The sequence below is a fragment of the Galeopterus variegatus genome, unplaced genomic scaffold (genome assembly GCF_000696425.1).
Source record: "Galeopterus variegatus unplaced genomic scaffold, G_variegatus-3.0.2 Scaffold322, whole genome shotgun sequence".
Classification (NCBI taxonomy): domain Eukaryota; kingdom Metazoa; phylum Chordata; class Mammalia; order Dermoptera; family Cynocephalidae; genus Galeopterus; species Galeopterus variegatus.
In genome coordinates this window covers 122,430-147,583 of record NW_007726433.1, presented here as the reverse complement: position 1 = coordinate 147,583, position 25,154 = coordinate 122,430, and the positions used below count along the sequence as shown (strand labels likewise).

Here is a 25,154-nt window from a genome sequence, read left to right as displayed (position 1 = left end):
CAAAAAAAAAAAAAAAAAAAAAAAAAAAAAAAAAAAAAAGGAAAAAAAACAAAATGGTAAACAAAGAGGAAGAAAACGTAGGATCCAGAAAATAAATTGTAGCACAGGGTCAAAGTAAAGGAGTATCTTAGGACAGTAGCTAGGAAGGAAGCCTAGGCATAAGCTACTACACATTAGAGCAGGAGGATCTGAGAGAGAGGTGGCCAGGGGGCAAAAAGGAACTGTTGTGTTTGAATTTATAGAGAATAGGATTGATCGTGTGTGGCAGAAATGTTGCAAAATAATTTACAGTGGGACCATGAAAAAACCTGGGTAGTTTTAAAATGTGGCAGTTATTAATTCCAATAAAAAGGAAGTACTCAGCCTGCACAAAAAGGGAGAGATGGCTGAAAAGAGAGATGGCATTTGTAAATGACTTGTCTTCACAGTATATATTATCTACATAGTGATAGTAAAGTAAATTTTACTTCCTGGATGCATATAGCTGGATAAAAACTTAGTTTGATATATTTTCTTTTCCAAATTGCTCAACATCTGAAGTGTAGCCTTTTATTTATGAGAGAACCAGAGCTCTAAGGGGATGTCTCATCTGCCTTGTACCCTTTTATTCAGGCCTGGTGCTGGTGATTCATGTTGTTCTTTATAAGGACACTGGTCATCCCCACCCCTGCTTTACGGCAGGATAGGTTATTTTACTTCACTTACCAGTTTCCTATCAGCCAGTGCTTTTAGGAGAAATCTCTTTTCTAGAATAACCCTGTTCCTAATCTGTTTTAAGGAAAACATAAACATGATTATAAGTGCTTTTATTAACCTTGTTTAAGTTGGCTGATTTTTTTTTTTTTAATGCCCTCTAGGAAGTAAAAAGAAAGAAAAGGAACGGCCAGAAATTTCTCCTCCATCTGATTTTGAGCACACCATCCATGTTGGCTTTGATGCTGTCACTGGAGAATTCACTGTAAGTTTACCTAGTTGGGGCTCATTTATAACATTATAGCAGCACTCAAACCTTTTCCTTCAGTATTAAGTTTAGAAGTTAGCTTTTCAGGCCGGTCCGTGGCTCACTCGGTAGAGTGCGGTGCTGATAACACCAAGGCCACGGGTTCGGATCCTATATAGGGATGGCCGGTTTGCTCACTGGCTGAGCGTGGTGCTGACAACAGCAAGCCAAGGGTTGAGATCCCCTTACCGGTCATCTTTAAAAAAAAAGAAAAGAAAAAGAAAAAAAAAAAAGAAGTTAGCTTTTCTATCCATCTGTTAACTATGAATTCTTACTGCTTTTTACTTTTTATAAAAGTGTTAGTGGTTGGATATATCTTTTTCCTAGGGAACTGAGTCTATTAATTATAATTTTGTGAAGTAGATTTAGAAAAACAGATATTTAGAAAAGTAGACCTTTTAGAATTTAGTCAAACCTACAATTATGCAGATTGATTTATGTATTTTGCCATTTATCTCTGGAAATTGATTTTATGAGAGCAGTTCAAACCACAACTAATTTCTGAATATCTTTTTGTTAGGGCATGCCAGAACAATGGGCTCGATTATTACAGACCTCCAATATCACCAAACTAGAGCAAAAGAAGAATCCTCAGGCTGTGCTGGATGTCTTAAAGTTCTACGACTCCAACACAGTTAAGCAAAAGTATCTGAGCTTTACTCCTCCTGGTAAGACATGAGACAGTGGTAAAAGGCTGAATCAGATGGAGAGTTGTGAAGCACTTCTAGATAAAAAGATTACTTCTGGAAAAATAAAGACGTAAACTATGGTTCTCGTCTACTTTTTCCCCTGCATAGATTCTGCCTTTTGTAAACTGATTGGGGCAGCTCGTAAGCATAATTTTGCCAGAAATGGAGTTGATGGATGTTTTGGCTTTTTTTTTTTTTTTTTTTTTTAATTCCTCACTGCTTTTGAATGACTTCTAGCAATAGAAGGAAAATATGCTGATTTATAGACATGTTCGTATTAGAAATATATTTATTGTTAGTGGGATGGGAGGAAGGTTGTTTTACTATAAATGAGCAGACTTTGAAGAAAAAATGTTTAACTTTACTCAAAAATTGAAACTCATCAAAAATATAAATATATAAAATAAGTATTAGAATGAAAAGGATTTGGGCCGGCCCGGTGGCGCACTGGAGAGTGCGCCACTTGGGAGCGCGGCGGCACTCCCGCCGAGGGTTCAGATCCCATGTGGAGACCGGTTCCCGCTCACTGGCTGAGCGTGGTGCAGGCGCAACACCGAGGGTTGCAATCCCGTTGCCAGTCCCTGGTACGGGCGTGACACTGAGGGTTGCGATCCCGTTAACGTCAGTAAAAAAGACAAAAAGGAAAAAAAAAGAATGAAAAGGATTTGTACATCAGAATTGGAATATCATTGGGTAACAGTTGGAGTAGAGTGGATTTTAAAAAGTAATTTATTTGTTCACATCAGGATCAGAATAAAGTTCATACATTACACTTGGTTGATAGATCTCTTGAATCTCTTTTGATATTTAGGCTTCCCCTCCTTCACACTGGTTCTTACCCTGTCTTTTCCTTGCAATTTATTTATTAAAGAAATAAGACCATTTGTCCTATTTCTCTCATTGTGGTTTTTGCTAATTACAGCTGCAGGATGTCATTTAATATATTTTTCTGTCCCTGAAGTCATACATGTAGTTTTTTAAAAGTAGTATGATTGAGCTAAAACCATACATGTGTTTTTAATTAATCGTTCTTAATTGTTTGCATCCTCACAGACATAAGGGCTATGCTCAAAGAAATAAAGACATTTCTGCAAGTGATCTTGATCTTTTTATTCTAGTACATCCTTAGGAAAAGGTCAGACTTGTCCCTAGTACTTTTGTGTCGACTAGTAACTCTATGTAAACTAGTATTTAATGTTTGACCAAAAAATGGTAGATTCTTTTCATCCTATATAACATATTAAAGTCTTGTCAAGAATTTTACATTGCACAGTTGCCATTGTTTGAATGGCTGCTTTAAGTTCCTCAGTAGGCAGTTTTTGGGAGAAAATTTGTTTTAATGAATACAGATTGACAGGTATAATTTCAAATAAATTTTAGTAACTTTATTGAAGGATGATTTATTTACATGTGATAAAAGTTCACCCATTTTAAGTATATAATTCAGTGATTTGGGGTAAATTTACAGAGTTCCATTATGTTTTATGATTCATTAGCGTGGTCTTACATAAATTCTTGTTTGAATTCTAGTATTGTCATTTTTAAGAGTTCATTCAACTTGAGATGAAATCAGCTTAACAGCATTTCACTTGCTGTGCTTTAATTTTTTTCCTTTTTATTGTATAAAAGTTTTCTTTAATTGTTTAACCTAACATTATTTTCTGCTTTATATTCAGAGAAAGATGGCTTCCCTTCTGGAACACCAGCAGTAAGTTAATAATGTTATTTCTTGTAGCACTTGCTCTGTTTAGATTACCCAAAACAAGTCTCAGTTTTTATTTTGCCTTCTAGGATAAATTACAGCCATCAGAGATAAATAACTATTTAATATATGTTTTTAGCTAGTAACTTGATTAGTTGAAGAAGCCATATTAATAGAATTTCCTTGATATGATACTTAAAGTAACCAAAATTTATAATGACCTTCAGAGCAGTTTAGCTACTTTTGGTAATGTTTATATGCAAACATGAATACAAAGAACTTGCTAGCATATTCTCCCAACCTCCCCAAAAAATCTCTTTTCTGGTACCATTCTACTGAATATAGACTATAGCATACTAAACAATTGAAACTTGTTAGTCTTCAGAGTGGTCTGAAACTTTTTTATCATGTAAACATGTTATCTCCTGGAAACAGTCACTGTTTTTTCAGTTCCTGAATTGGGAGGAAAGAGTCTCCTGGAGTTGTATGAGGTCTAAATAAAATAACATGTAAAGTGCATACCTAGCACATAAGTGGAATGTAATAAGCTCCATATAAAGGTTAATTCCTTCCCCTTTTGCTTCATTAGCCACAACTTTTTCTGGTGAATGTGACTATTTTAAATGTCTCAAAATGACTCTGATATATACAAAACCCAGAGTATCTTTGCTTTTGGTTTTTAGGACATTATACATGTGTGCTTACTTAGAGGGTATATATAGTTCTTTCTTAAGAATATTTGTTATTCATCATATACATATATTTCATGAACTTACTTTTCCATAACTCATAAGAATCACCTTTTCATTTAAATGATTATTGTAGAACTAGTGAGATTTAATCATTTTGAAATGAGCTATTAAAGAAAAATCTTGTTCAGAACAAGTGAGTCACATTTTAACCTATTCTATATGACTTATCTTCCTTAATTTGCTCATATGATAAATGCAGCTGAATACCAAGGGATCAGAAACATCAGCAGTAGTAACAGAGGAAGATGACGATGATGAAGAAACTGCTCCTCCTGTCATTGCCCCACGGCCAGATCATACAAAATCAGTGAGTGTTTGATTAGTGAACTGGGCTGTGTGTATCTATGCATGTGTGTTTTTAAAAACAGCAATCTGTATTTGACTTCCAGTAATTAACTTGAAAAAGTCCTCAATTTAAAAGTTTTTAGTATGGATAAATTAAAATCTCATGGTTTCTTTAAAAGTTAAAATACTTAACTCACTGTTTTTTTTCTTTCTGTATTACATCTTCTTTTCCAGAAATTTAATCTATTTCTCTGGCTTTCTCTGTTTATCTTAATGTAGATAACTATTATATAAAAAACAGATCTTTCCTCTTACCTGGAATATGTATTTTATCTTCCATTTTATATTTCCCTCAAAGCCTTGATGTCATTCAAGAGGCAGTTGAAAATATAATTTTTAACCGGGTAAAGGAGAATTTTAACAGTAATGACCTTAGATGGAGCCAGAAAGAGGAACTGCTCCAAGTGCCATCCTTCTTCCTGTGCTAATACGAGTAGATTATGGAGAAGGTGCTGCACAGTGGAATGTGATATGGTGGTGGCACAGTGAGAAGGCAAAACTCTGGGTACTGCCATTGGATCCTGATCTAATGATAGAGGGCTCTATATTTTTAATCCCTTAGAACTGGTTGTTTGAAATCAAATGGTTTTTACACAAACATATTGTTTGTGTAAAAATTTTTGTGGGAAGTAGTAATAGTTGTTCCAACATCGAGGTTCCTATTCTTTTACATTTTATTTATCTCTTGTAGTAAAAACATGATTTTAAACTGTGCTTCTTTTTCTACATTGTTAACCATAATTTTAGATCTGGCTACTTCAGTTTTATTCATGGACCTGCTCTTTTGCTAGACAAATTTTTAAAATATACACATGCTATGACAAAGAAAAATGTTCCACTTTTTTTTTTTAGTTCCATGTCTTTTATAGACTGAAAGTATTATTCTCATTCGTTAGAACAATGAAAGAGACAGCTTAGTTTTGTTTAAAAAATAACTGAATACGGCTGGCTCACTTGATGAGAGTGTGGTGCTTGTAACACCAAGGTCAAGGGTTTGGATCCCCTTACCGGCCAGCTACAAATAAAAAAAAAAAGAAAATCTGAATAGTGTGCCAGTAAGAATCTGAAAATACTTTTCTTCAAATCTTAGTAATGGACTGTGTCTCCACAGATTTATACACGATCTGTAATTGACCCTATTCCTGCACCAGTTGGTGATTCTAATGTTGATGGTGTCAAGTCCTCAGACAAACAGAAAAAGAAGACCAAAATGACAGATGAAGAGATTATGGAGAAATTAAGTATGTACCTAAATTTTACATTATTCTTAATTTATTAAAAGCTCAAAACATTTGGCCCAAGTCGATTTTAATTTATACTTTATATTTTTGGACTTAAGGCATAAAGAATAAATTGTTTTCTTACAGAAACAATAGCTTCAATTAAAATCTAGTAAAGCCAAAATAATACTCTTTTTTAATTGTTTATTAGTACATTCGAAAGGTATTATTTGTTGACTAGTGAGCAGTGTCTCTGCAATAGTCGGTACCTTTGAGAGCAGTACTTATTCCCCAAGAGACATAGTTGGAAACCTTATTAAATGAAGTCTGTATATGTTATGCATACCTATAGCTTCTCAGTATGAACCTACAGAAACGTCCCTAAATAACTAAACAAAATGACCTTTCTCTGTAGATGTGTGTGGGCATAAAATCTATTCCAGGGAAAAATATATTTTTCTTTACCTCCTTTTAATCTAGCAACTACCATTAGCCTGTATTGAGCACTGGAAATAATGTAAACAGTACCAATGAGAGGGTTGCAATAATTTCTGATGACAAGTCTTCAGCAACTATAGTTATGAAGAGCACTGACCTAGAGGGATCAAGGAAAAAAATACTTTATAGATGGATTGTTTTAAACATTTATGTGCTCTACATTTATTTGCTGTTGATATCTTACTGCTTTCAAGTATAAACCTACTTTTACTTTGGTATTCTACAAGCATATACAGGCCTGTATATATGGGTTTAGTTCCAGATCAATGCAACAAAGTGAATATTGCAGTACAGCAAGTCACACAAATTTTTTTTTTTTTTTTTGTCTTTTTTCCATGTCCGGCAACGGATCGCAACCCTCAGTGTTGCCCCCGTACCGGACCGGGGACCGGCAACGGGACTGCAAGCCTCGGTGTTGCTCCCGCGCCTCGCTCAGCCAGTGAGCGGGAGCCGGTCTGTATGTGGGATCCGAACCCTCGGACGGGAGCGCCGCTGCGCTTCCCAAGCGGCGCACTATCCAGTGCGCCACCGGGCCGGCCCGAAATTTTTTGGTTTTCCAGTGCGGATAAGAGTTGTGTTTATGCTATACTGTAGCCTGTTAGGTATGGAATAGCTTTATGTCTACAAAAAAAAAATGTACATGCCTAAATTTAAAAATACTTTATTGCTAAAACATGTTAATGATCATCTGACCCTTCAGCAAGTTGACCTCTTTGCTGGTGGAAGGTCTTTCCTCAGTGTTGAAGGCTGCGGACTGATCAGGGTGGTGGTTGCTAAAGGTTTGGGGTGGCTGTGGCAATTTCTTAAAATAGGACAACAATGAAGTTTACCACATCGATTAACTTTTCCTTTCACGAAAGATTACTCTGTAGCATGTGATGCTGTTTGATAGCATTTTACCCATTGTAGAAGTTCCTTCAAAATTGGAGTCAGTCCTCTCAAACCCTGCCACTGCTTTATCAACTAAGTTTATGTAATATTCTAAATCATCTGTTGTGATTTCAACAATATTCACATCATCTTCACCATGAGTAGATTCTATCTCAAGGAAGCACTTTCTTTGTTTATCCATAAGAAGCATCTCCTCATTTGTCAGGAGATTGTAGCTATACAGTCACATCTTAAGGCTCCACTTCTAATTCTAGTTCTTTTGCTATCTCCACCACATCTGCAGTGACTTTCTCCATTGAAGTCTTGAATCAAAGTAATTCATGAGGGTTGGAATCAACTTCTTCCAAACTGCTGATAATGTTGGTATTTTGACCTCCTCCCATGAACTACGAATGTTTTTAATGGCATCTAGATGGTGAATCCTTTCTAGAAGGTTTTCAGTTTACTTTGCTTAGCTCCATCAGAGGAATCAGTATTTGTGGGCAGCTCTAGCCTTAACAAAATGTATTTCTTAAATGATAAGACTCAAAAGTCAAAATTACTCCTTGATCCATGGGCTACAGAGTTGGTGTTGTGTTAGCAGGTATGAAAACAACATCATTTTTGTACATCTCCATTAGAGTTCTTGGTCAACCGAGTGCCTTGTCAGTGAGCAGTAATATTTTGAAGAAATCTTTTTTTCTGAGCAGTAGATCTCAACAGTGGGCTTAAAATATTCGGTCAACCATGCTATAAACAGATGTGCTGTCAACTAGGCTTTGTTGTTCCATTTATAGAGCACAGGCAAAGTAGATTTAGTATAATTCTTAAGGGTTGTAGGATTTTCAGAAGGGTTAATGAATACTGGCTTCAACTTGAAGTCACCAGCTGCATTAGCCCCTAACAGAGTCAGCTTGTCCTTTGATGCTTTGAAGCCAGGCATTAAGTTCTCTCTAGCTATGAAAGACCTAGATGGCATCATCTTCCAATAGAAGGCTGTTTTGTCCATACTGAAAGTCTGTTTAGTGCAGCCACCTTCATCAGTTACCTTAGCTAGATCTTCTGGGTAACTTGCTACAGTTTCGATATCAGCACTGGCTTCTTCACCTTGCACTTTTATGTTAGGGGGACAGCTTCTTTCTTTAAACGTCATGAATCAGCCTCTGCTAGCTTCATACTTTTCTTCTGCAGCTTCTTGCCTCTCATCCTTCATAGAATCAAAGAGAGTTAGGGCCTTGCCCTGTTTTTCTTTTGTTTGTTTGTTTGAGCAGTGAGGGGGTTGGGGGGGTTGCTCTGGATTAGGTTTTGGCTTAAGGGAATGACACACCTGGTTTGATCTTCTGTCCAGACCACTAAAACTTGCTCTCTACTGGCAAGAAAGCTGTTTCACTTTCCTATTTGTGTGTTCACTGGAGTAGCGCTTTTAATTTCTTTAAAGAACATTTTTTGTGGGGCCGGCCCGTGGCTCACTCGGGAGAGTGTGGTGCTGATAACACCAAGGCCCCGGGTTCGGATCCCACATAGGGATGGCCGGTTCGCTCACTGGCTGAGCGTGGTGCTGACAACACCAAGTCAAGGGTTAAGATCCCCTTACCGGTCATCTTTATTTAAAAAAAAAAAAAAAAAGAACATTTTTTGTTTTTTTGCATTTGTTTGGCCCAGGAGGCCTAGCTTTCAGCATATCTCCAAAATCGGCATGCCTTCCTCACTAAGCTGAATCATTTGTAGCTTGTGATTTAAAGTGAGAGATGTGTGACTCTGCCTTTCATTTGAGCACTTTAGAAGCCATTGTAGGGTAATTAACTGGCCTAATTTCAATTTTGTTGTGCCTCAGGAAATAGGGAGGCCCAGAAAAGATGGAGATAGGGGAAAAAGTCGATCAGTGGAGCAGTCAGAACACACATTTATCAGTTAAGTTTGCTGTCTTATATGAGCATGATTTGTGGTGCCCCAAAACAATTACAATAGTAACATAAAAGATCACGGATCACCACAACAGATATAGTAATAATGAAAAAGTTTGAAATATTGCAAGAATTACCAACATGTGATGCAGAGACATGATGTGAGTGTGTGCTGTTGGAAAAATGGCACCAATAGACTTGCTAGAAGCAGGCTTGCCACATACTTAAAATTTGTTTAAAAAAAAAAATGCAGTATCTGCAAAGCACAGTGAAGTGTGAAGCATAATGAAACAAGTTATACCTGAATAGTGTTCCTTCTTTTAGGGGAGCTGTTACTTTTAAAAAATGAATAAGCTAGAACGGTAATTGTCACAGTTCAGTGGTGACCTTTAGCTATCACATCCCCTATCTTTTTTATATCTTTTTGCCCATAGCATCTTATTGTTGATCCTGTTTCTGTGTTTCTTGGCTTGAACCTAAATGGCTGACTTGGGGTTGGGCACCTACATAAAATTATTTATGTGAGTTTCCTTGGTATTGTCCCTGTCTTCTATACCTTGAGTGAGTGAAAATTTTATGTGGTTTTCTTATGTTTTGACTTACCAGTAATAATAATAGTTATGGTTTTATGTCCAACTTCCTAATTTTAAAACCTCTTTCTTAGTCATGACTTTGAACTTTCCTAATATAGATATATGATTAGTTCATATTAGAGTAATCTTTATAGTAATAAGTGGTTTCCTAAATATATTGAAAGACAGAAGATATATTAAAAGAGAAAAGCTATTTACAGTTATTCATTTGGATATCATTTACTTATTATTTCTGATAGTAAATAGTTTCATAACTTATCACTAGTTTAATACATTTCAGTGGAGTAGAAAAGTACAGTGACCAATTTGTTTGTTTCCCCAGGAATTACCTGATTTTAAAGCTGAACATCCCTCATCTGGAGAGCCCCATTAAGTCTCAGGCAAACTAGTACAATTGGTCATTCCACAGTGTGAATTCTTGAGAAAGTGATTAGTTAGGAAGTTTAACCTAATGGAAATAATGTGTCTTCTTGCTTCTGATCCTTAAGGTTTTTTAGTGTTTTGTGTTTAAAACATGCGTTATTTTATGTTATGTTTGAAAACCACGGTTCTAAAATCAGTGGAGTATATTAAAAGGAATTTTGATATCAAAAGTAATTTGCACTTAAAATGCTTGACTGAACCTCCAACGTTTTGTTGTTTTTGCTTAAAATAGGAACTATTGTAAGCATAGGTGACCCTAAGAAAAAATATACAAGATATGAAAAAATTGGACAAGGGTAAGTGTTTCTGATGATATTACCATGATATCCAGTACTTCCTAGGTATATAGCATGATATCTCTTTAGTGTGCGAACATTGAGCACTTACCGTATATTATTCTATGAATGATACCCTTAGGGATTTGTGTAAATAAGTGATGCAGTTATTTCTAGATGCTGTTAAAACACTGTACTAGATAGCAATGACTTTTCATCATTGTTTCTTCTTAAATGTTATTTTCCTTAGTTGGTAAGGTATTAGTCAGATGGAAAAGTTGCCCATAATTTTAATAGACAGCAGAAATATTTACTGCAGAATTATGGGTAATAAAAACATGCATTTAAATCATTTCACAGAGTAAGTTGCTGATCTTCTGATTTTGTCCCGTAAACTACACTAACTAAACTCTTTTTCTGTTGCTTGGGAGTAATTGAGCATCTTGAATTTTTAATGTTACTGACCTCTAGAAAGTGATCTGTGAATTTAGAAAGAGAACTTATGCCTTTATTGAAACCACCTTATGAATTTCTCTTTAACAACTAAATTGAATTGCAGCACTGGTTTTAATAACAAAAAATTGAAAAACATCTTAATATTTTTGAGCATGTAAATGGATAAATTGTATATTGAATAATAATAATAATATTAATAATAATAATGAATGAATGAGATTAATGCCTGTCCATATGGATGACCATCACAAATCCAATGTTGAATAAAAAAAGCAAGTTGCAAAAAAATACATAAAATGAAATTATATAAGGTTTAAAAATTAGTCTTAAGTCTATTCTATAGAGATACATACGTATGTCCTTTGTAATTAAAAGTGTGGATAAATGCATGGAAATGATGCACATTAAATACAGGATAAACTTTGGGAGGAGGGAGGGGGCACAGGAACCTTAAGCAGAGGAGTGTATCCATGAGTGTAGTTTATATTCCCCCTCTTAATATGTATATCTTTTTTCTCCTGTATTTTTGTAGGTCTGAAATATTCCAAACATAAGTTTGGCCACATGGATTACATCTTTTTTTTTTTTCCCCTTCATTTCATTTTCCCAACCTTTAAAGATGTTAAGTCTTAAATGTTCTTTAATCCTTTTTCAATTGTTCAAGGTTTAAAGTGTTTGGATATTATAAATGATAGTGATTTATAAACTTTCCCAACCTTTAAAGATGTTAAGTCTTAAATGTTCTTTAATCCTTTTTCAATTGTTCAAGATTTAAAGTGTTTGGATATTATAAATGATAGTGATTTATAAACCTTAAATCTGGTTGTGTTTTCTCTCCCCCTAGGGCTTCTGGTACAGTTTTCACTGCTACTGATGTGGCACTGGGACAAGAGGTAGCTACTTTTTCATACTTCTGGACATTACCATTAGCTTTTCATATGGGAAGAAACTAGATAAAGCTGAGAATAACCTATAGGAATCTCTTTTTAAGTTGAATATATTGTAAGAATTGCTCTATGTAATTTTATGGTGCTTCTCTCCTTAAAGGGAGCAAGGAAGGATTTATGAGTTTAGTGTCATAAATAAGCAGATGTAAAAAAAATTATTTTTCCATTAGAGTGTGGCGTTATAACATCAGGGTCAAGGGTTTGGATCCCCATACTGGCCAGCCGCCAAAAAAAAAAAAAAAATTATTTTTCCAACTTGGAATGAAAAGAGGATTAATCCCTGGTACTAGACTGACCTTGGGTTGGTTAATTAATTTCAAGATAAACATAAAAATATTTAGGCTCAATGTATTGCAAAGCATTATGCATAGACAGTGTGGAAGTAAAAGTACTACCTATGCGTAAGTTATATTCTCTTTTTGCAATATATGTACATTAAATTAAATTATTAATTGATTGATGTTTATAATTTTCTAAGAAAATTAGGAAACCTGTTTATTTTTTTCTCTGAATTCTGTTTTTATTATAGGTTGCTATCAAACAGATTAATCTACAGAAACAACCAAAAAAGGAATTGATCATTAATGAGATTCTGGTGATGAAAGAATTGAAGAATCCCAACATAGTTAACTTCTTGGACAGGTAAATAAGAATTTTTCTTAAATATTGCAATAAAAATAGGAAATTTTAAGTCTCAAGGTTTGGTGGCGCTAGCCACGTTAGTTAGATTAGAGTAAAATGTCAGTGCTGAGAAGTGAGCTTAAAGGAGGAAGAAGAAAGGTAAAAATGGCACATTTCAGTTTCTAAAACTGAAGGTCCCCTTTTACAAGGATATCACTTGGCAAGTGAAAGAAGGCAATTAAGTGATGGGCATAACTGATAGTGCTTATATTTATTGCAAATGATTCAAAGCAGAAACATTAAGGAACTGTTGGCTGATTCGTGTCTTGACTGTCAGGTGACTAGCCACATAGATTTTAAACTTTTATATTAATTTTTATTTCATATGCTGTTATTCATGGGTAAATTGTATATGTCTATCACAACCTCACTTAGCTTAGGAATTGATGTTAAAAAACAGAAAAAAAGCGGACTAGATATTATTTATTATTTATTATTATTCGTATATTATTACAGCTATGGTGTTTTTTTTTTTAAGGTAATCACATTATATAAATGAAAGAAGACTAGTAGAAAATGAATGAAAATGGTGGACTGGCCAGTTAGCACAGTTGATTGGAATGTTGCCTTGTAACACCAGGGTCAAGGGTTTGGATCCCTGTACAAGCCAGCCGCCAAAAAAGAAAGTGAATGAAAATAATAGTGGTTGTACTGAAGATTATAGCTGGTTTTCTTACTTTCATGTTTAAATTTGTTTAGAATGAGGAAAAAATAATATATTTTGAGACTCTAACCCTAGTTATGGGACCATTTTCATAGAAATAAACTTTTCAGGTATATTTCCCTACTTTTTTTTTTTTTTTGTCTTTTTTCCGTGTCCGGCAACGGATCACAACCCTCAGTGTTGCCCCCGTACCGGACCAGGGACCGGCAACGGGACCACAACCCTCGGTGTTGCTCCCGCGCCTCGCTCAGCCAGTGAGCGGGAACCGGTCTGTATGTGGGATCCGAACCCTCGGGCGGGAGCGCCGCCGCGCTTCCCAAGCGGCGCACTTATCCAGTGCGCCACCGGGCCGGCCCATACTTTTTAAAATAGTATTTCAGTTCAGCATACCGTTGTGATTAAGATAGGCTTTGGAATCATGGGCTTCAGATTCTGGTTCTGTCACTTACTAGCTTTGTGACCTTGGGTGAGTTACTTAACCTCTGCAGGACTCCATCTCTTTATCTGTAAAACAGGACTAATAATTCTTTCCTTATTGGGTTATTATAATTGGAATAATCTATGTACACACTCACAACAATTGTGGGCAAACTACAACTTTAAAATGATACAGGATCATAAAGACCCTCAGTATTTTTCTGTGCTATTTCATAGCAGCTTTTCAGTTTTCTTTCTATCTCTCAATCTATTGGCTCTCTAGTTTTATTATTAGGTGTTTAACACTTAAATATTTCTACATAGAGTGTCATGTGTTTTGAAAAAATAAAAATGTGAGTGTATTTTGTATGTTCCATTTTTAGTTACCTTGTGGGAGATGAATTGTTTGTGGTAATGGAGTACCTTGCTGGCGGGTCACTTACTGATGTTGTAACGGAAACCTGCATGGATGAAGCACAGATTGCTGCTGTATGCAGAGAGGTGGGTTTGCTCCCTTTTTGATAGGTTGTGTTAATGTGTCGTTAGCAGGAGGTGAAAAAAAGGAAATTTTTTCTGCACAGGTAATTTTTATTGTATGAGATATTTTCACTGTGCACGTTCTCCAAGTTACTTTATTTTATCCTATAAGAGAGTTATAGCCCTTTGTGTGTAAGATAATTTGGGAATAAAGTAGGGACCTTCAAAGAGTCAAATTCACAGGCAAATTTCATTAAGAGTGATCATGATAGTTAACCATTCAAAAAGGACACTTTCAAGAGTAAAAGGGCGTGGCATTAAAAATACATCACTCAGTGGTGGAAACTAGGACCATCTTATGTAAGGAGGATACATGCTCATCTTAAGTATCAGTAAGTCGCTGGCTTTATTAATGAGCTCACTGAAGGTGAAGAAATGGCTGTTTCTTTGTATTCGTTAATGAGTTTCTAGATATTCTATTTGCGTAAGCCAGTAAAAATTCTGCCAAACTGCCTAAGTCTGAGCCAAAACCAAGCCCTTCTTCTTTCTATATCTAACTGTTTTCTGCAGATCAGGCTTGGGTTAATGGTTTGCTTATTGTCAATGAAACTGTGATACTGCTTTCTTCATATCATAAGAATCATTGTCACAAAGGACAAAATTGTAAAAGTTTATAAGACTATGTTTTCTATGATTTGGCTTTCAGTGATTCTACAGTGATACATAGTGAATTATAAACTTCGTTCATGTAAGAATGGTACATATGATGTTTAATGGTACATTTGATGCTTAATTTGGTGTTTTGTTTTGGTTTGGTTTTTGGTAGCTGGCTGGTATGGGAACCTGAACTTGGAGTTATAACTTGCACGCTAACCAAATTTGTTTTAATGATACATTTTCTTCATAATTGATGTAAAGATTAATTATAGGCGTTTTTCTAATTGCCATTCGCTTGGGTTTTCTTCCGTATGCCAAATTTTTAAATTTTGAGAAGTCTGTTTATATTTATTTGTACAAGTATTTTTCTGGGGCTTTGTTCTTTTCAAGAATCTGATTAAGGGCTGGCTGGGTAGCTTAGTTGGTTAGAGTGTGGTGCTGATAACACCAAGGTCAAGGGTTCCGTCCCTGTACCAGCTAGCTGCCAAAAAAAAAAAAGAAAAAGAAAAGAAAAGAAAAGAAAGAAGAATCTGATTAAATTCCTGGTAAGTGTAACGTGGTAACTCAGTTCATCTGTTTTTTCCTTGAATGAATAGCAGAATATTTTGGATGAGATTTTTAGTTGGTATAAATGACTTACAGACTGTATTTGTTGTTCTACTCTGATGGAAGTAAGAAATAAAAACACAACTAGCAAGCTTACAATTTACACTCTCAGCTTTTATTCAGAAACACTAAAGAAGTCTAGAGAGGGTTAGTCAGCACAGACATCTACAGTCTGCTCAGAGAAGTAGCTATTAAAAATTGGCACAGGGCTGGCTAGTTAGCTCAATTGGCTAGTGTGGTGCTGAAAAAACCAAGGGCCCAGGGTTAATCCTTCTACCAGCCAGTCACCCAAAAAAAAAAAAAAAAAAAAAGAACCCTAGGGCAAGCAGATTTTTAAAATCTCATCTCATTTTTGTTATACTTACTTTTTAACTCAATGCTTTCTGAAATGTGGCATAAGAAGAAAGTTGTTCTTTCGTCATTGGTGTCCAGGTTGTGGATATAGCTTGATGTAGAAATAGAAGAAATGAAGAAGAAATCTTATGTCACATTGATGAATATCTGAATGAAACCAGACCACCCAGAATCTTACTCACTTCTCAGTGGCTCACATTGATCAGACTTCTGAGTATCCCAGATTCATGTGGGAATGATCACAAGTTTGTTCTTCACTGTTGAAATGATTTCTGAAGAGCCTGTCTCTGGTTACTTAGTTCTGTATATCTTTAGACATTTAACTGTGAAAAAACCTGCAAATTAGACTCAGCCGTCATTTTATGAATGAGATCTTTGAAGAATGAGTGACAATGTTAGGATTTTAACTAATCAGTGGCAGAGAAAGGACTAGAAAAGACATTTAATAATATCTCTGGGGAAGATCAGGGGGTGGGAGGGATCTAAGTAATTAAGGCATCTTATTTTCATAACTTTGCCTATTAGAGGATGTTTTTTCTTTATAAATGCAAGTATTGGAGCGTCTTTTGCTGGTTACTAGAAGCAGTGCTAAGGCCATAACTACTGTATGTGAACCTCCCTTATACTTTTCAGGAGCTCTTTCATTATTAGGTGTTTTTCTTCTGCTCAGTGTTTACAGGCATTGGAGTTTTTACACGCTAATCAAGTAATCCACAGAGACATCAAAAGTGATAACGTACTTTTGGGGATGGAAGGATCGGTTAAACTCAGTGAGTAACAAATGAACAAATAACATTTGTTATGTATTATAATTTCCTGCCTTATGTTTAATTTCAGGAAAGTCTTCTATTAATATTTTTATTATTTAATACTTGGAGGGGGAGGGAATCTTATGATAAAGAATATGGACTTTTAACTGGACAGCCTGGATTTTTAAGTAGCAGATGTGCTACTACTTACTGAATAATTTTGAGCAAGGTATTTAATCTCTTTGTATCTGTTTTTTCATTTGTTCAATAAGGAAAATAATAGTACCTATCTCAGAGTGCTCTTTGGAAGATTAAAAATGTTAAGTGCTAAGGAATGGTGCCTGGGACTGTTATAATGTTGATGCTGTTACAGAGATAAACTTTAATTTGTTTCCTCCATCTGTTAGAGTAGTTTTTCCCATCGTGCTGTTCAGCCTTCTTTGAATTTTGTAGAGCATGGCATCATCAGGGGAGGGCTGTCTGATGCTGATTTCAGAGATGTCAAGTAAAAATATCCCATGTAAACCACTTTCTCTAATTATCTTCTGTATCAGACATGGTAGAGTCATGAAAAAATTCCCAAGCTTCTCTTTCCTCTACTAGCTATAATTTCTCAGTTCCAACTATGCCCTCTGGAGGATTCAGGAAGAACCTCTACTGAAGTTTCTCCAACTCTGCAAAATTCAAGGCATTTCTTGGATCAAGAGACCAAAAACTTTTTCTTCTGTTCTGCTAAAGGGTTTGGCTCCTTTTTCAACATCTCTTTTTTTTAAACCACATCCTCCAAAGGTTCTTCAATCAGATGGTCAGGATATAAGATTGCTAATCTTTAAGTAATATTAGTGGGCACATGTAAACTGAATTAGATTTTTTGAATAATATTTTATCCTGGCACTGCAATTTACTAGATAAATTGGGTAAATTTACTTGGGTAAATTATGTAAAAATAAGTGTGCCTTAGTTTTCCCATTTGTAAAATGGGAATAATCGTAATAATAAATGTACCTGTTTTATAGGGTTATCATGAGGATTAGATATTTTAATTCTTGTAAGGTACTTGGAACAGTACCTGACTTCTTAGAAGTACTTGTTTTAGCTATAAATATTATTTGACCTAACAATCACTCTTTCAGGATTCTTCCCTATAGAATTATTGAGCATATACACCACAATAATTATGAGGATATTCTCTGCAACAGTGTAAAAAAGAACTAAAACTATCTTAAATGTTCAACAATAAGGATATGGTTGAATAAATTATGATATTTTTTGTATTCTTTAATATTTTGTAGTTTTTAAAATTAGGCAGATCAATGTACTAACATGGAACAGTCTCTAAAAGTAAATTAAGTTTTAAAAACAATTTACAAAATATCCTACTTGGGTAAAACAAACCAAGCAGTTCATAAATTATTCATACATATGTAAATGCATAACAAAAGGCCTAAAGCTTACAAACCTAAATGTTAACAGTGGTTACATATGGAATAGAATGGGTTTAACATTGGAAGGGAACAAAAAATTTTAAATTCTAATCCAGGTTTTCCCACTAAATTGACATTGGGTATTAAATTAGGCATCCTGCTGCTCAGTTATAAAATGAGGTGAGTGAGTTTTTTAATGCTCATGAGGACCTTATTGATTGTTGCAATTAAATGTGTTCTTTTTCTATACTCTTTGCTAAGTTGGGTACTTGGTGATCCTAGCTTCTATTTATTTTATTCAAAAGTAGTTTCCATTTCCTGTTTGCCTGATTCACTGAATTTAGTTTTGGTGTCCACCTTTGATGACTTTTTCATTTAGACCTCTTTCAATTTTATTAAATTTTTTAGGATAGAACTAATTATTCAGAATAAAAGATCTGCTGATAATTTGCACTCTCCTTGTGGAAAGTAAAAGTAAAAAGTGAGAGTACATAGCATCATAAAAATATTTTAAACCCATTCTTGTTTACTCTGTTAATGAAATCTTAAAAAATAAGAGGCTGAGCAGTCAAAATGTAATTAAAATAAACTCTTTTGATAAAACCATCCATGGAAACCATTAACTCTAGGTGTTTTGTTTTGTTTTATAGCCGACTTTGGTTTCTGTGCCCAGATCACCCCTGAGCAGAGCAAACGCAGTACCATGGTTGGAACGCCTTACTGGATGGCACCAGAGGTGGTTACACGGAAAGCTTATGGCCCTAAAGTGGACATATGGTCTCTAGGTATCATGGCTATTGAGATGGTAGAAGGAGAGCCTCCATACCTCAATGAAAATCCCTTGAGGGTAAGACCAATTAAACACCAGACTTACTGTAAGAAAAATACTTTTCTTTAATAAAACATTTTTTTTAAACTTGCTTGTGCTGGGCCGGCCCGGTGGCGCACTGCTACAGTGCGCTGTTGGGAGTGCGGTGGCGCTCCCGCCGAGGGTTCGGATCCCACATACAGACCGGTTCCCGCTCACTGGCTGAGCGAGGTGCGGGCGCAACACCGAGGGTTGCGATCCCGTTGCCGGTCCGGTCTGGTATGGGCGCGACACTGAGGGTTGCAATCCGTTGCCAGACACGAAAAAAGACAAAAAGGAAAAAAAAAAAAACTTGCTTGTGCTGGGAATTGAACAAGAATTTAGGATAGGAAGTTGATGAAACCTAGTCTGCCTTTTTTCTGCATCTAAAAATAATTTTCTCCTGATTTAAAGAGTCGAACTTGTTAAGTAAAGAGTTTGTAGTTTTTTGGTAGTCAGCTGTACGGTTCTTTTTTTTACATATGAGTAAGAATATACTTACTTTTCTACAGAGTTCACATACACTAGATAGGTGCCTTTTTCTACAGTGAGGTACCCTGGAAATACCCATCATGTTATCAGCTTTGAACCTTGGCCTCTGTACTCCAAGGTATAGAGAAGAGGAAAGCGAGATCATATCTCTGAGAAAGCTGTGTAGATGGTAATGTTAAAGCCCATATTCAAACAAAAGAGTGAGAAGCCTAAGATCTAGATGAGGTCAGTAGACTTAATTAAATGTTCCAGCAGCTAAGGTGGAGAGTTTGGAGCAAGCACATGCGCTTACACTCTGGCATGTGCAGGCACGTGTGCGCACTCTCTCTCTCTCTCTCTCTCTTTAAAATCTTTTTTCTTCTCCTCCTCCTAAGTTACTGTATATGGCTGAACATCATTAGTTATTAAGAAAATATAAATCAAAACCACAACAGGGTATTACTTCACACCTATTAGAATGGTTATAAGCAGAAAGACAGACAATAATATTAGAGAGAATGTGGAGAAATAAGAACCCTCATACTTTGTTGGTGAGAATGTAAAATGTTGCAGTGTCTTTGGAAAACAATTTGACAGTTCCTTTAAAAGTTAATATTCAGTTACCATATGACCTAGCAATTCTCTGCTAGGTATATATCCAAGAGAATTAAAAAGTATTCATCCACACAATAACTTGCACAGGAATGTTCATGGCAGCATTATTCATTGTTCATTCACCTGATGAACAATGAAATATTATTTGGCCATAAAAAGGAAGTACCAGTACATGTTACAGCATTGAACCTTGAAAGTATTATGCTAAGTAGAAGAAGCCAGACAACAGATAGTATAGGATTTTGATACTCTTTTTCCTGAACGCTTTTCATCCCATTGCCAGATATTCCAGTTCAAGTTAACAGTTAAATTACTTTTGTAGAGGTGATTAATTTAGAACACTTTTCCAAACATTCTTCTTTTTTTTTCCCTCAAAGACGACTGGTAAGGGGATCTTAACCCTTGACTTGGTGTTGTCAGCACCACGCTCTCTGAAGTGAGTGAACCAGCCATCCCTATATAGGGATCCGAACCCTTGGCCTTGGTGTTATCACTCTCCCAAGTGAGCCATGGGCTGGCTCTTTTTCCAAACAATTTTTAAAACCCTCTAATTTTATTCATTTAGCTAGTTTTGATTTAGTACCTGCCATGTGCCAGGCACTGCCTAAAAGAAACAACAAAAATTACTGCGCTCAGAACTCACATTTTAGGGCCGGCCCGTGGCTCACTCCGGAGAGTGCAGTGCTGATAACACCAAGGCCACGGGTTCGGATCCCATATAGGGATGGCCGGTTCGCTCACTGGCTGAGCATGGTGCTGACAACACCGAATCAAGGGTTAAGATCCCCTTACCGGTCATCTTTAAAAAAAAAAAAAAAAAAAAACTCACATTTTAGTGGGAGGAGACAATAAACAAAGGTAAATAAGATTATATATAATATATTAAACGATGTATTCTAAGTGCTAGAATAGGCAGGGAGAGGCCCAGGATGTTTGCTTTCAAAAGGTGCTTTGGGGAGGGCTTCACTGAGGTGCCATTTGGACATAGGAGGTAAGAGTGTGATACTTACCTCGGGGAAAAGCATTCAAACAGAAGGAACAGCAAGTGCAAAAGCCCTAAAGCATGAGTGTTTCTGGTGTATTCAAAGATCATTAAGGATTTCAACACAGCATCGAGCAGACAGCAGGAGATAAGGTAGATCAGTGAAGAAACAAGGCCAGAATGTGTAGTGCCTTGTGAGGCCTTTGGAAGGATTATGGCTTTTATTCTAGGTAAAATGGAGAAACCATTAGAGAGTTTTGAGCAGAGGAGTAAAATGGTCTTACTTACATTTTAACAGGATTGCTCTGGGTATCTTGTTGAGAAGAGGTTCTTGAGGAAGGCAAAGACCAGTTAGGAAGCTGTTCCAATAATTCAGGCAAAAATGATGGTAGCTTAGACCAGGATGGTGTGAGTGGAAGTTGTAAAAAGTAGTTGGATTCTGGATGTATTTTGAAGGGAGAGTCTATGCCAGAGAGACGAGAGTTAAGGATGGCTCCAAGAGTTTGGCATAAGGAACTGAAATGATGAAACTGAAGTGTACCTTAACTGAGATGGGGAAGACTGCAGGAAGAGTGGGGAAGTGGGGTGGCAGGGGGGAGAACAGTAGGTGACATTTTAGCTGTTTTATTTTATTTGTTTATTTATTTATTTGTTTGTTTGGCTACTGGCCAGTACAGGAAGTGAATTAACATGTTTTAGACATGTTAAGTTTGAGATGCTTATTAAGACATCCACATGGATATGTTGAATAGGCTGTTAGGTATACAAGTCTGGAACCCAAGCTGGAGATATAAAATTGAGGCTCCTTAGCTATAGAAGTTATTTAAAACTGTGAGTCTGGATGAGATCACCAGGTCAAGTGGGTATAGGCACATGATAGTTCAAATTGCACCCTGAGGCACTCTATAACTAAGAGTAGATAACGATACCAGCAAAAGAGACTAAGAAGGAATGGCCAGAGAGATAAATGAAACCAAGTAAATGTGTGCCCTGGAATCTACATGCAAAAAGTGAGGAAGAGATCAATTTGTCAGAAACTGCAGTTATGTCCATTAAGGTGAAGACTGAGACTTGGTCATCAGACTTAGCAATGTGGATGTAATTGGTGAAAACTTGAACAGGGACTTCTACTTCCTGTCAAGATTGAGTAAGAGAGACCAGATTAACCCTCCTTGCCTGAAACAACCAAAAAAAACTAGAATACATGAAACAGTGGTTTTCAGAACTCTGAACATCATACAGTGAAGGACAGTGATGTCCAAAATCGGGAAAGAAATAAGATGAGCCCTATGGTTGCCCCAGCCTAACATCTTGAGAGAGTTTCCAGGCCAAGTACAGGAAGGGATAATGCAGGTGGGGCACAGTGGACTCCTTGAGTTGACAGGATGGAGCTGAGAGTCTGGATAGACCAAGACAGCTGAGGTTCACAGGATAGAGTACAGGAGAGGAGAAAGCTGCACAGAGAGAAGTCTGGAAATCTATGGAGGGTTCTCCGTGGGCATTCTCTTTTTTTTTTTTTTTTTTTTTTTTTTAAAGATGACCGGTAAGGGGATCTTAACCCTTGGCTTGGTGTTGTCAGCACCACGCTCAGCCAGTGAATGAACTGGCCATCCCTATATAGGATCCGAACCTGTGGCCTTGGTGTTATCAGCACCGCACTCTCCCGAGTGAGCCATGGGATGGCCCCCTCCTTGGGCATTCAACAGAGATTGGCACACCTGTGTGAAAAACCTACCAATGGCTGGGGCTATAATCATCTGATAAGATTGAAGAGAGCAGCGAAACCAATGAAATCACCAGTGACAACTCCCGTCAGCAGATCTGGTAGCCCCTGAATCCGCATTCCTGAGCTCAATCCAGAAAAACACCTTAGCTCTCAGGAAGGTCAAGCATATGGGCATAGGTTAGCAAAAGGGTACTTCCAGTGCTCAAATGCCAGGAAAGATACCTGGAGGAGGAGGAGAATTCTGCTCAGAAGATGCCATGAATCTAAGGTTGACATGTATGAGAGCCTATACCTCAATGTGAAGGGGAGTGTGTTCAAAAACAAGTGTATTATAGAACATCCTCAAGCTGAAGGCAGAAAAGACCCGCAAGAAGCTCCGGTCTAAGACCAGGGAAGCACGCAAGCTCTGTCAAGAGTACCTACAAACCAAAGAGGAGGAAATCATGAGACTGTACATGGAAGAAGAGACCAATAAATAAAGCTCTCTCTCTCTTATCTGTACATAGTGGCCTTGGTGATTACTTCGATCAGTCATTCAAATAAAACAAGATTTTATCTGCCTAGGGAAAAAAGGAGGGCTTTTTTGTTTTGATTTTTAAAGAATGTTTGTAGGAGTACAGAAATAGCCAGGACCAACAAGCACTCAGGCATCTAGTCAAAGTTTACCAGATAGGCAAAGAAAAATGCCCCATAATGAGGAGAAAAATCAGCCAATTGAAGCTGATCCAGAACTGACACAGATAAAAGAATTAGCACACAAGGTCATTAAAATAATTTTTTATAACTGCCCAGGTGTTAAAAAAATTAGAGACATATGGAAGCTTTTGGGGGGGGGCTTTGGGGTTTTTTTTTTTTTTTTTTGGCAGCTGACAGGTAAGGTTCCAATCCGGACCTTGGTGTTATCAGCACAACGCTCTAATCAACTGAGCTAACCAGCCAGCCCCCTGGAAGGTATATTTTTTAAAAGACCCAAATTAAACTTACAGATGGAAACTATAATGTTTGAGATTGGGTTAATAGCAGATTATACATTGCAGGAATAGAACCTATCCAAAATGACCCTTAAGGGGCCGGCCCGTGGCTCACTCGGGAGAGTGCGGTGCTGATAACACCGAGGCCACAGGTTCGGATCCTATATAGGGATGGCCGGTTGGCTCACTAGCTGAGCGTGGTGTTGACAACACCAAGCCAAGGGTTGAGATCCCCTTACCGGTCATCTTTTATTTTTTATTTTTATTTTTTTAAATGAAACTTAAGGACAGAAGTGAGGTTTTGTTTTTTTGTGTGTGTGGCTGGCTGGTACAGGTATCCAACCCTGGTGCCTCGCTCTAACCAACTGAGCTAATTGGCCAGCCCTATGAGATTTTTTTTCTTATATAAATATCTTTGTTTTGTTTTATTTTTTTTTTTATGGCAGCTGGCCTATAGGGGATTTGAACCCTTGACCTTGGTGTTAAAAAGCTGCGCTCTAACCAACTGAGCTAACTGGCCAGCTCGATATAAATATCTTTAAAAGATAAAACTTTAAATAAAGATAACGACAGTTGGGCCGGCCTGTGGCTCACAGGGGAGAGTGTGGTGCTGATAACACCAAGGCCATGGGTTCAGATCCCATATAGGGATGGCCGGTTCTCTCACTGGGTGAGCATGGTGCTGACAACACCAAGCCAAGGGTTGAGATCCCCTTACCGGTCATCTTTAAAAAAAATAATAATAATAATAACGACATTGGAGGCAGAATGTTATATGCATAACTAAAATGACAACAAAGCAAAAGGGCCAACGGGGAGAACTGTAAGATTCTTGTACTCTGTGTGACATGGTATGTCTCTTGATGAAAGGTTGTGATAATTGAAAGATGCATGCTATAAACCCTTAAGCAAATACTAATGTAACAAAAGAAAGAGTTATACCTGATATCAAAGGAGATAAAATGGAATCATAAAAACATACTGAGGTAAAGAAAAAAGTCCCCATACTGGCCAGCTTCCAAAAAAAGAGAAAAAAGGCCATCTACAATGTATACATAAATCAGAACATAACATTGTACCCCCTTAATATATACAATTATTTTTTGTCAATTAAAAGTAAAAATTTAAATTAGAAGAAAGGCCACATTGATGAGAGTATGTCAAAGGAGGCACATGGACCAACTGAAAGAGCTTCTAAGGCCAAAGCTGGAACAATTTGAACAAAATAAATAGTGTAGGTTATAACTTAAAGTATAAAATAAATGTAAGTCCGTACTGATATAAATAACTGATTGAATAAATAAATGGGGGAGAAGAGACAAATCTGTCATGCAGAAGAATTCCAAATAATTTACGTAGATATCCAGCTGCAAAAAAAAAATACTGGCCAGCTGCAAAAAAAAAAAAAAATGTAGCTACTCCACATTAAAGGACTTGGAACATAACTCCCCACTCCTTATGTCTGAGCTGCACATAATAACTTCTTTTATTTATTTATTTTTTTTGTCTTTTTCCGTGTCTGGCAAGGGATTGCAACCCTCAGTGTTGCCCCCGTACTGGACCGGGGACCGGCAACGGGATTGCAACCTTCGGCGTTGCTCCCGCGCCTCGCTCAGCCAGTGAGCGGGAACCGGTCTGTATGTGGGATCCGAATCACGGGTGGGAGCGCCGCTGCGCTTCCCAAGCGGCGCACTATCCAGTGCGCCACCGGGCCGGCCCCCATACTGTGCTCTTTAAAAGAAGTTATTATGTGCAGCTCAGACATAAGGAGTGGGGAGTTATGTTCCAAGTCCTTTAATGTGGAGTAGCTACATTTTTTTTTTTTTTTTTTTTTTTTTC

The 25,154-nt window shown here is 36.8% G+C and overlaps 1 protein-coding gene across 1 annotated transcript in view; it reads left to right on the top strand.

Moving 5' to 3' along the window:
• Positions 1–25,154, top strand: part of PAK2 (p21 protein (Cdc42/Rac)-activated kinase 2) — a 98,213-nt gene that overhangs the window by 66,848 nt on the left and 6,211 nt on the right. The window contains exons 8-18 of the mRNA XM_008567483.1: positions 859–958; positions 1,521–1,668; positions 3,366–3,397; positions 4,343–4,450; positions 5,600–5,729; positions 10,229–10,292; positions 11,572–11,620; positions 12,204–12,316; positions 13,820–13,937; positions 16,201–16,300; positions 18,354–18,550. Of these exons, the coding sequence (XP_008565705.1) occupies positions 859–958; positions 1,521–1,668; positions 3,366–3,397; positions 4,343–4,450; positions 5,600–5,729; positions 10,229–10,292; positions 11,572–11,620; positions 12,204–12,316; positions 13,820–13,937; positions 16,201–16,300; positions 18,354–18,550 (1,159 nt within the window). The remainder of the gene's footprint in view (positions 1–858; positions 959–1,520; positions 1,669–3,365; positions 3,398–4,342; positions 4,451–5,599; positions 5,730–10,228; positions 10,293–11,571; positions 11,621–12,203; positions 12,317–13,819; positions 13,938–16,200; positions 16,301–18,353; positions 18,551–25,154) is intronic.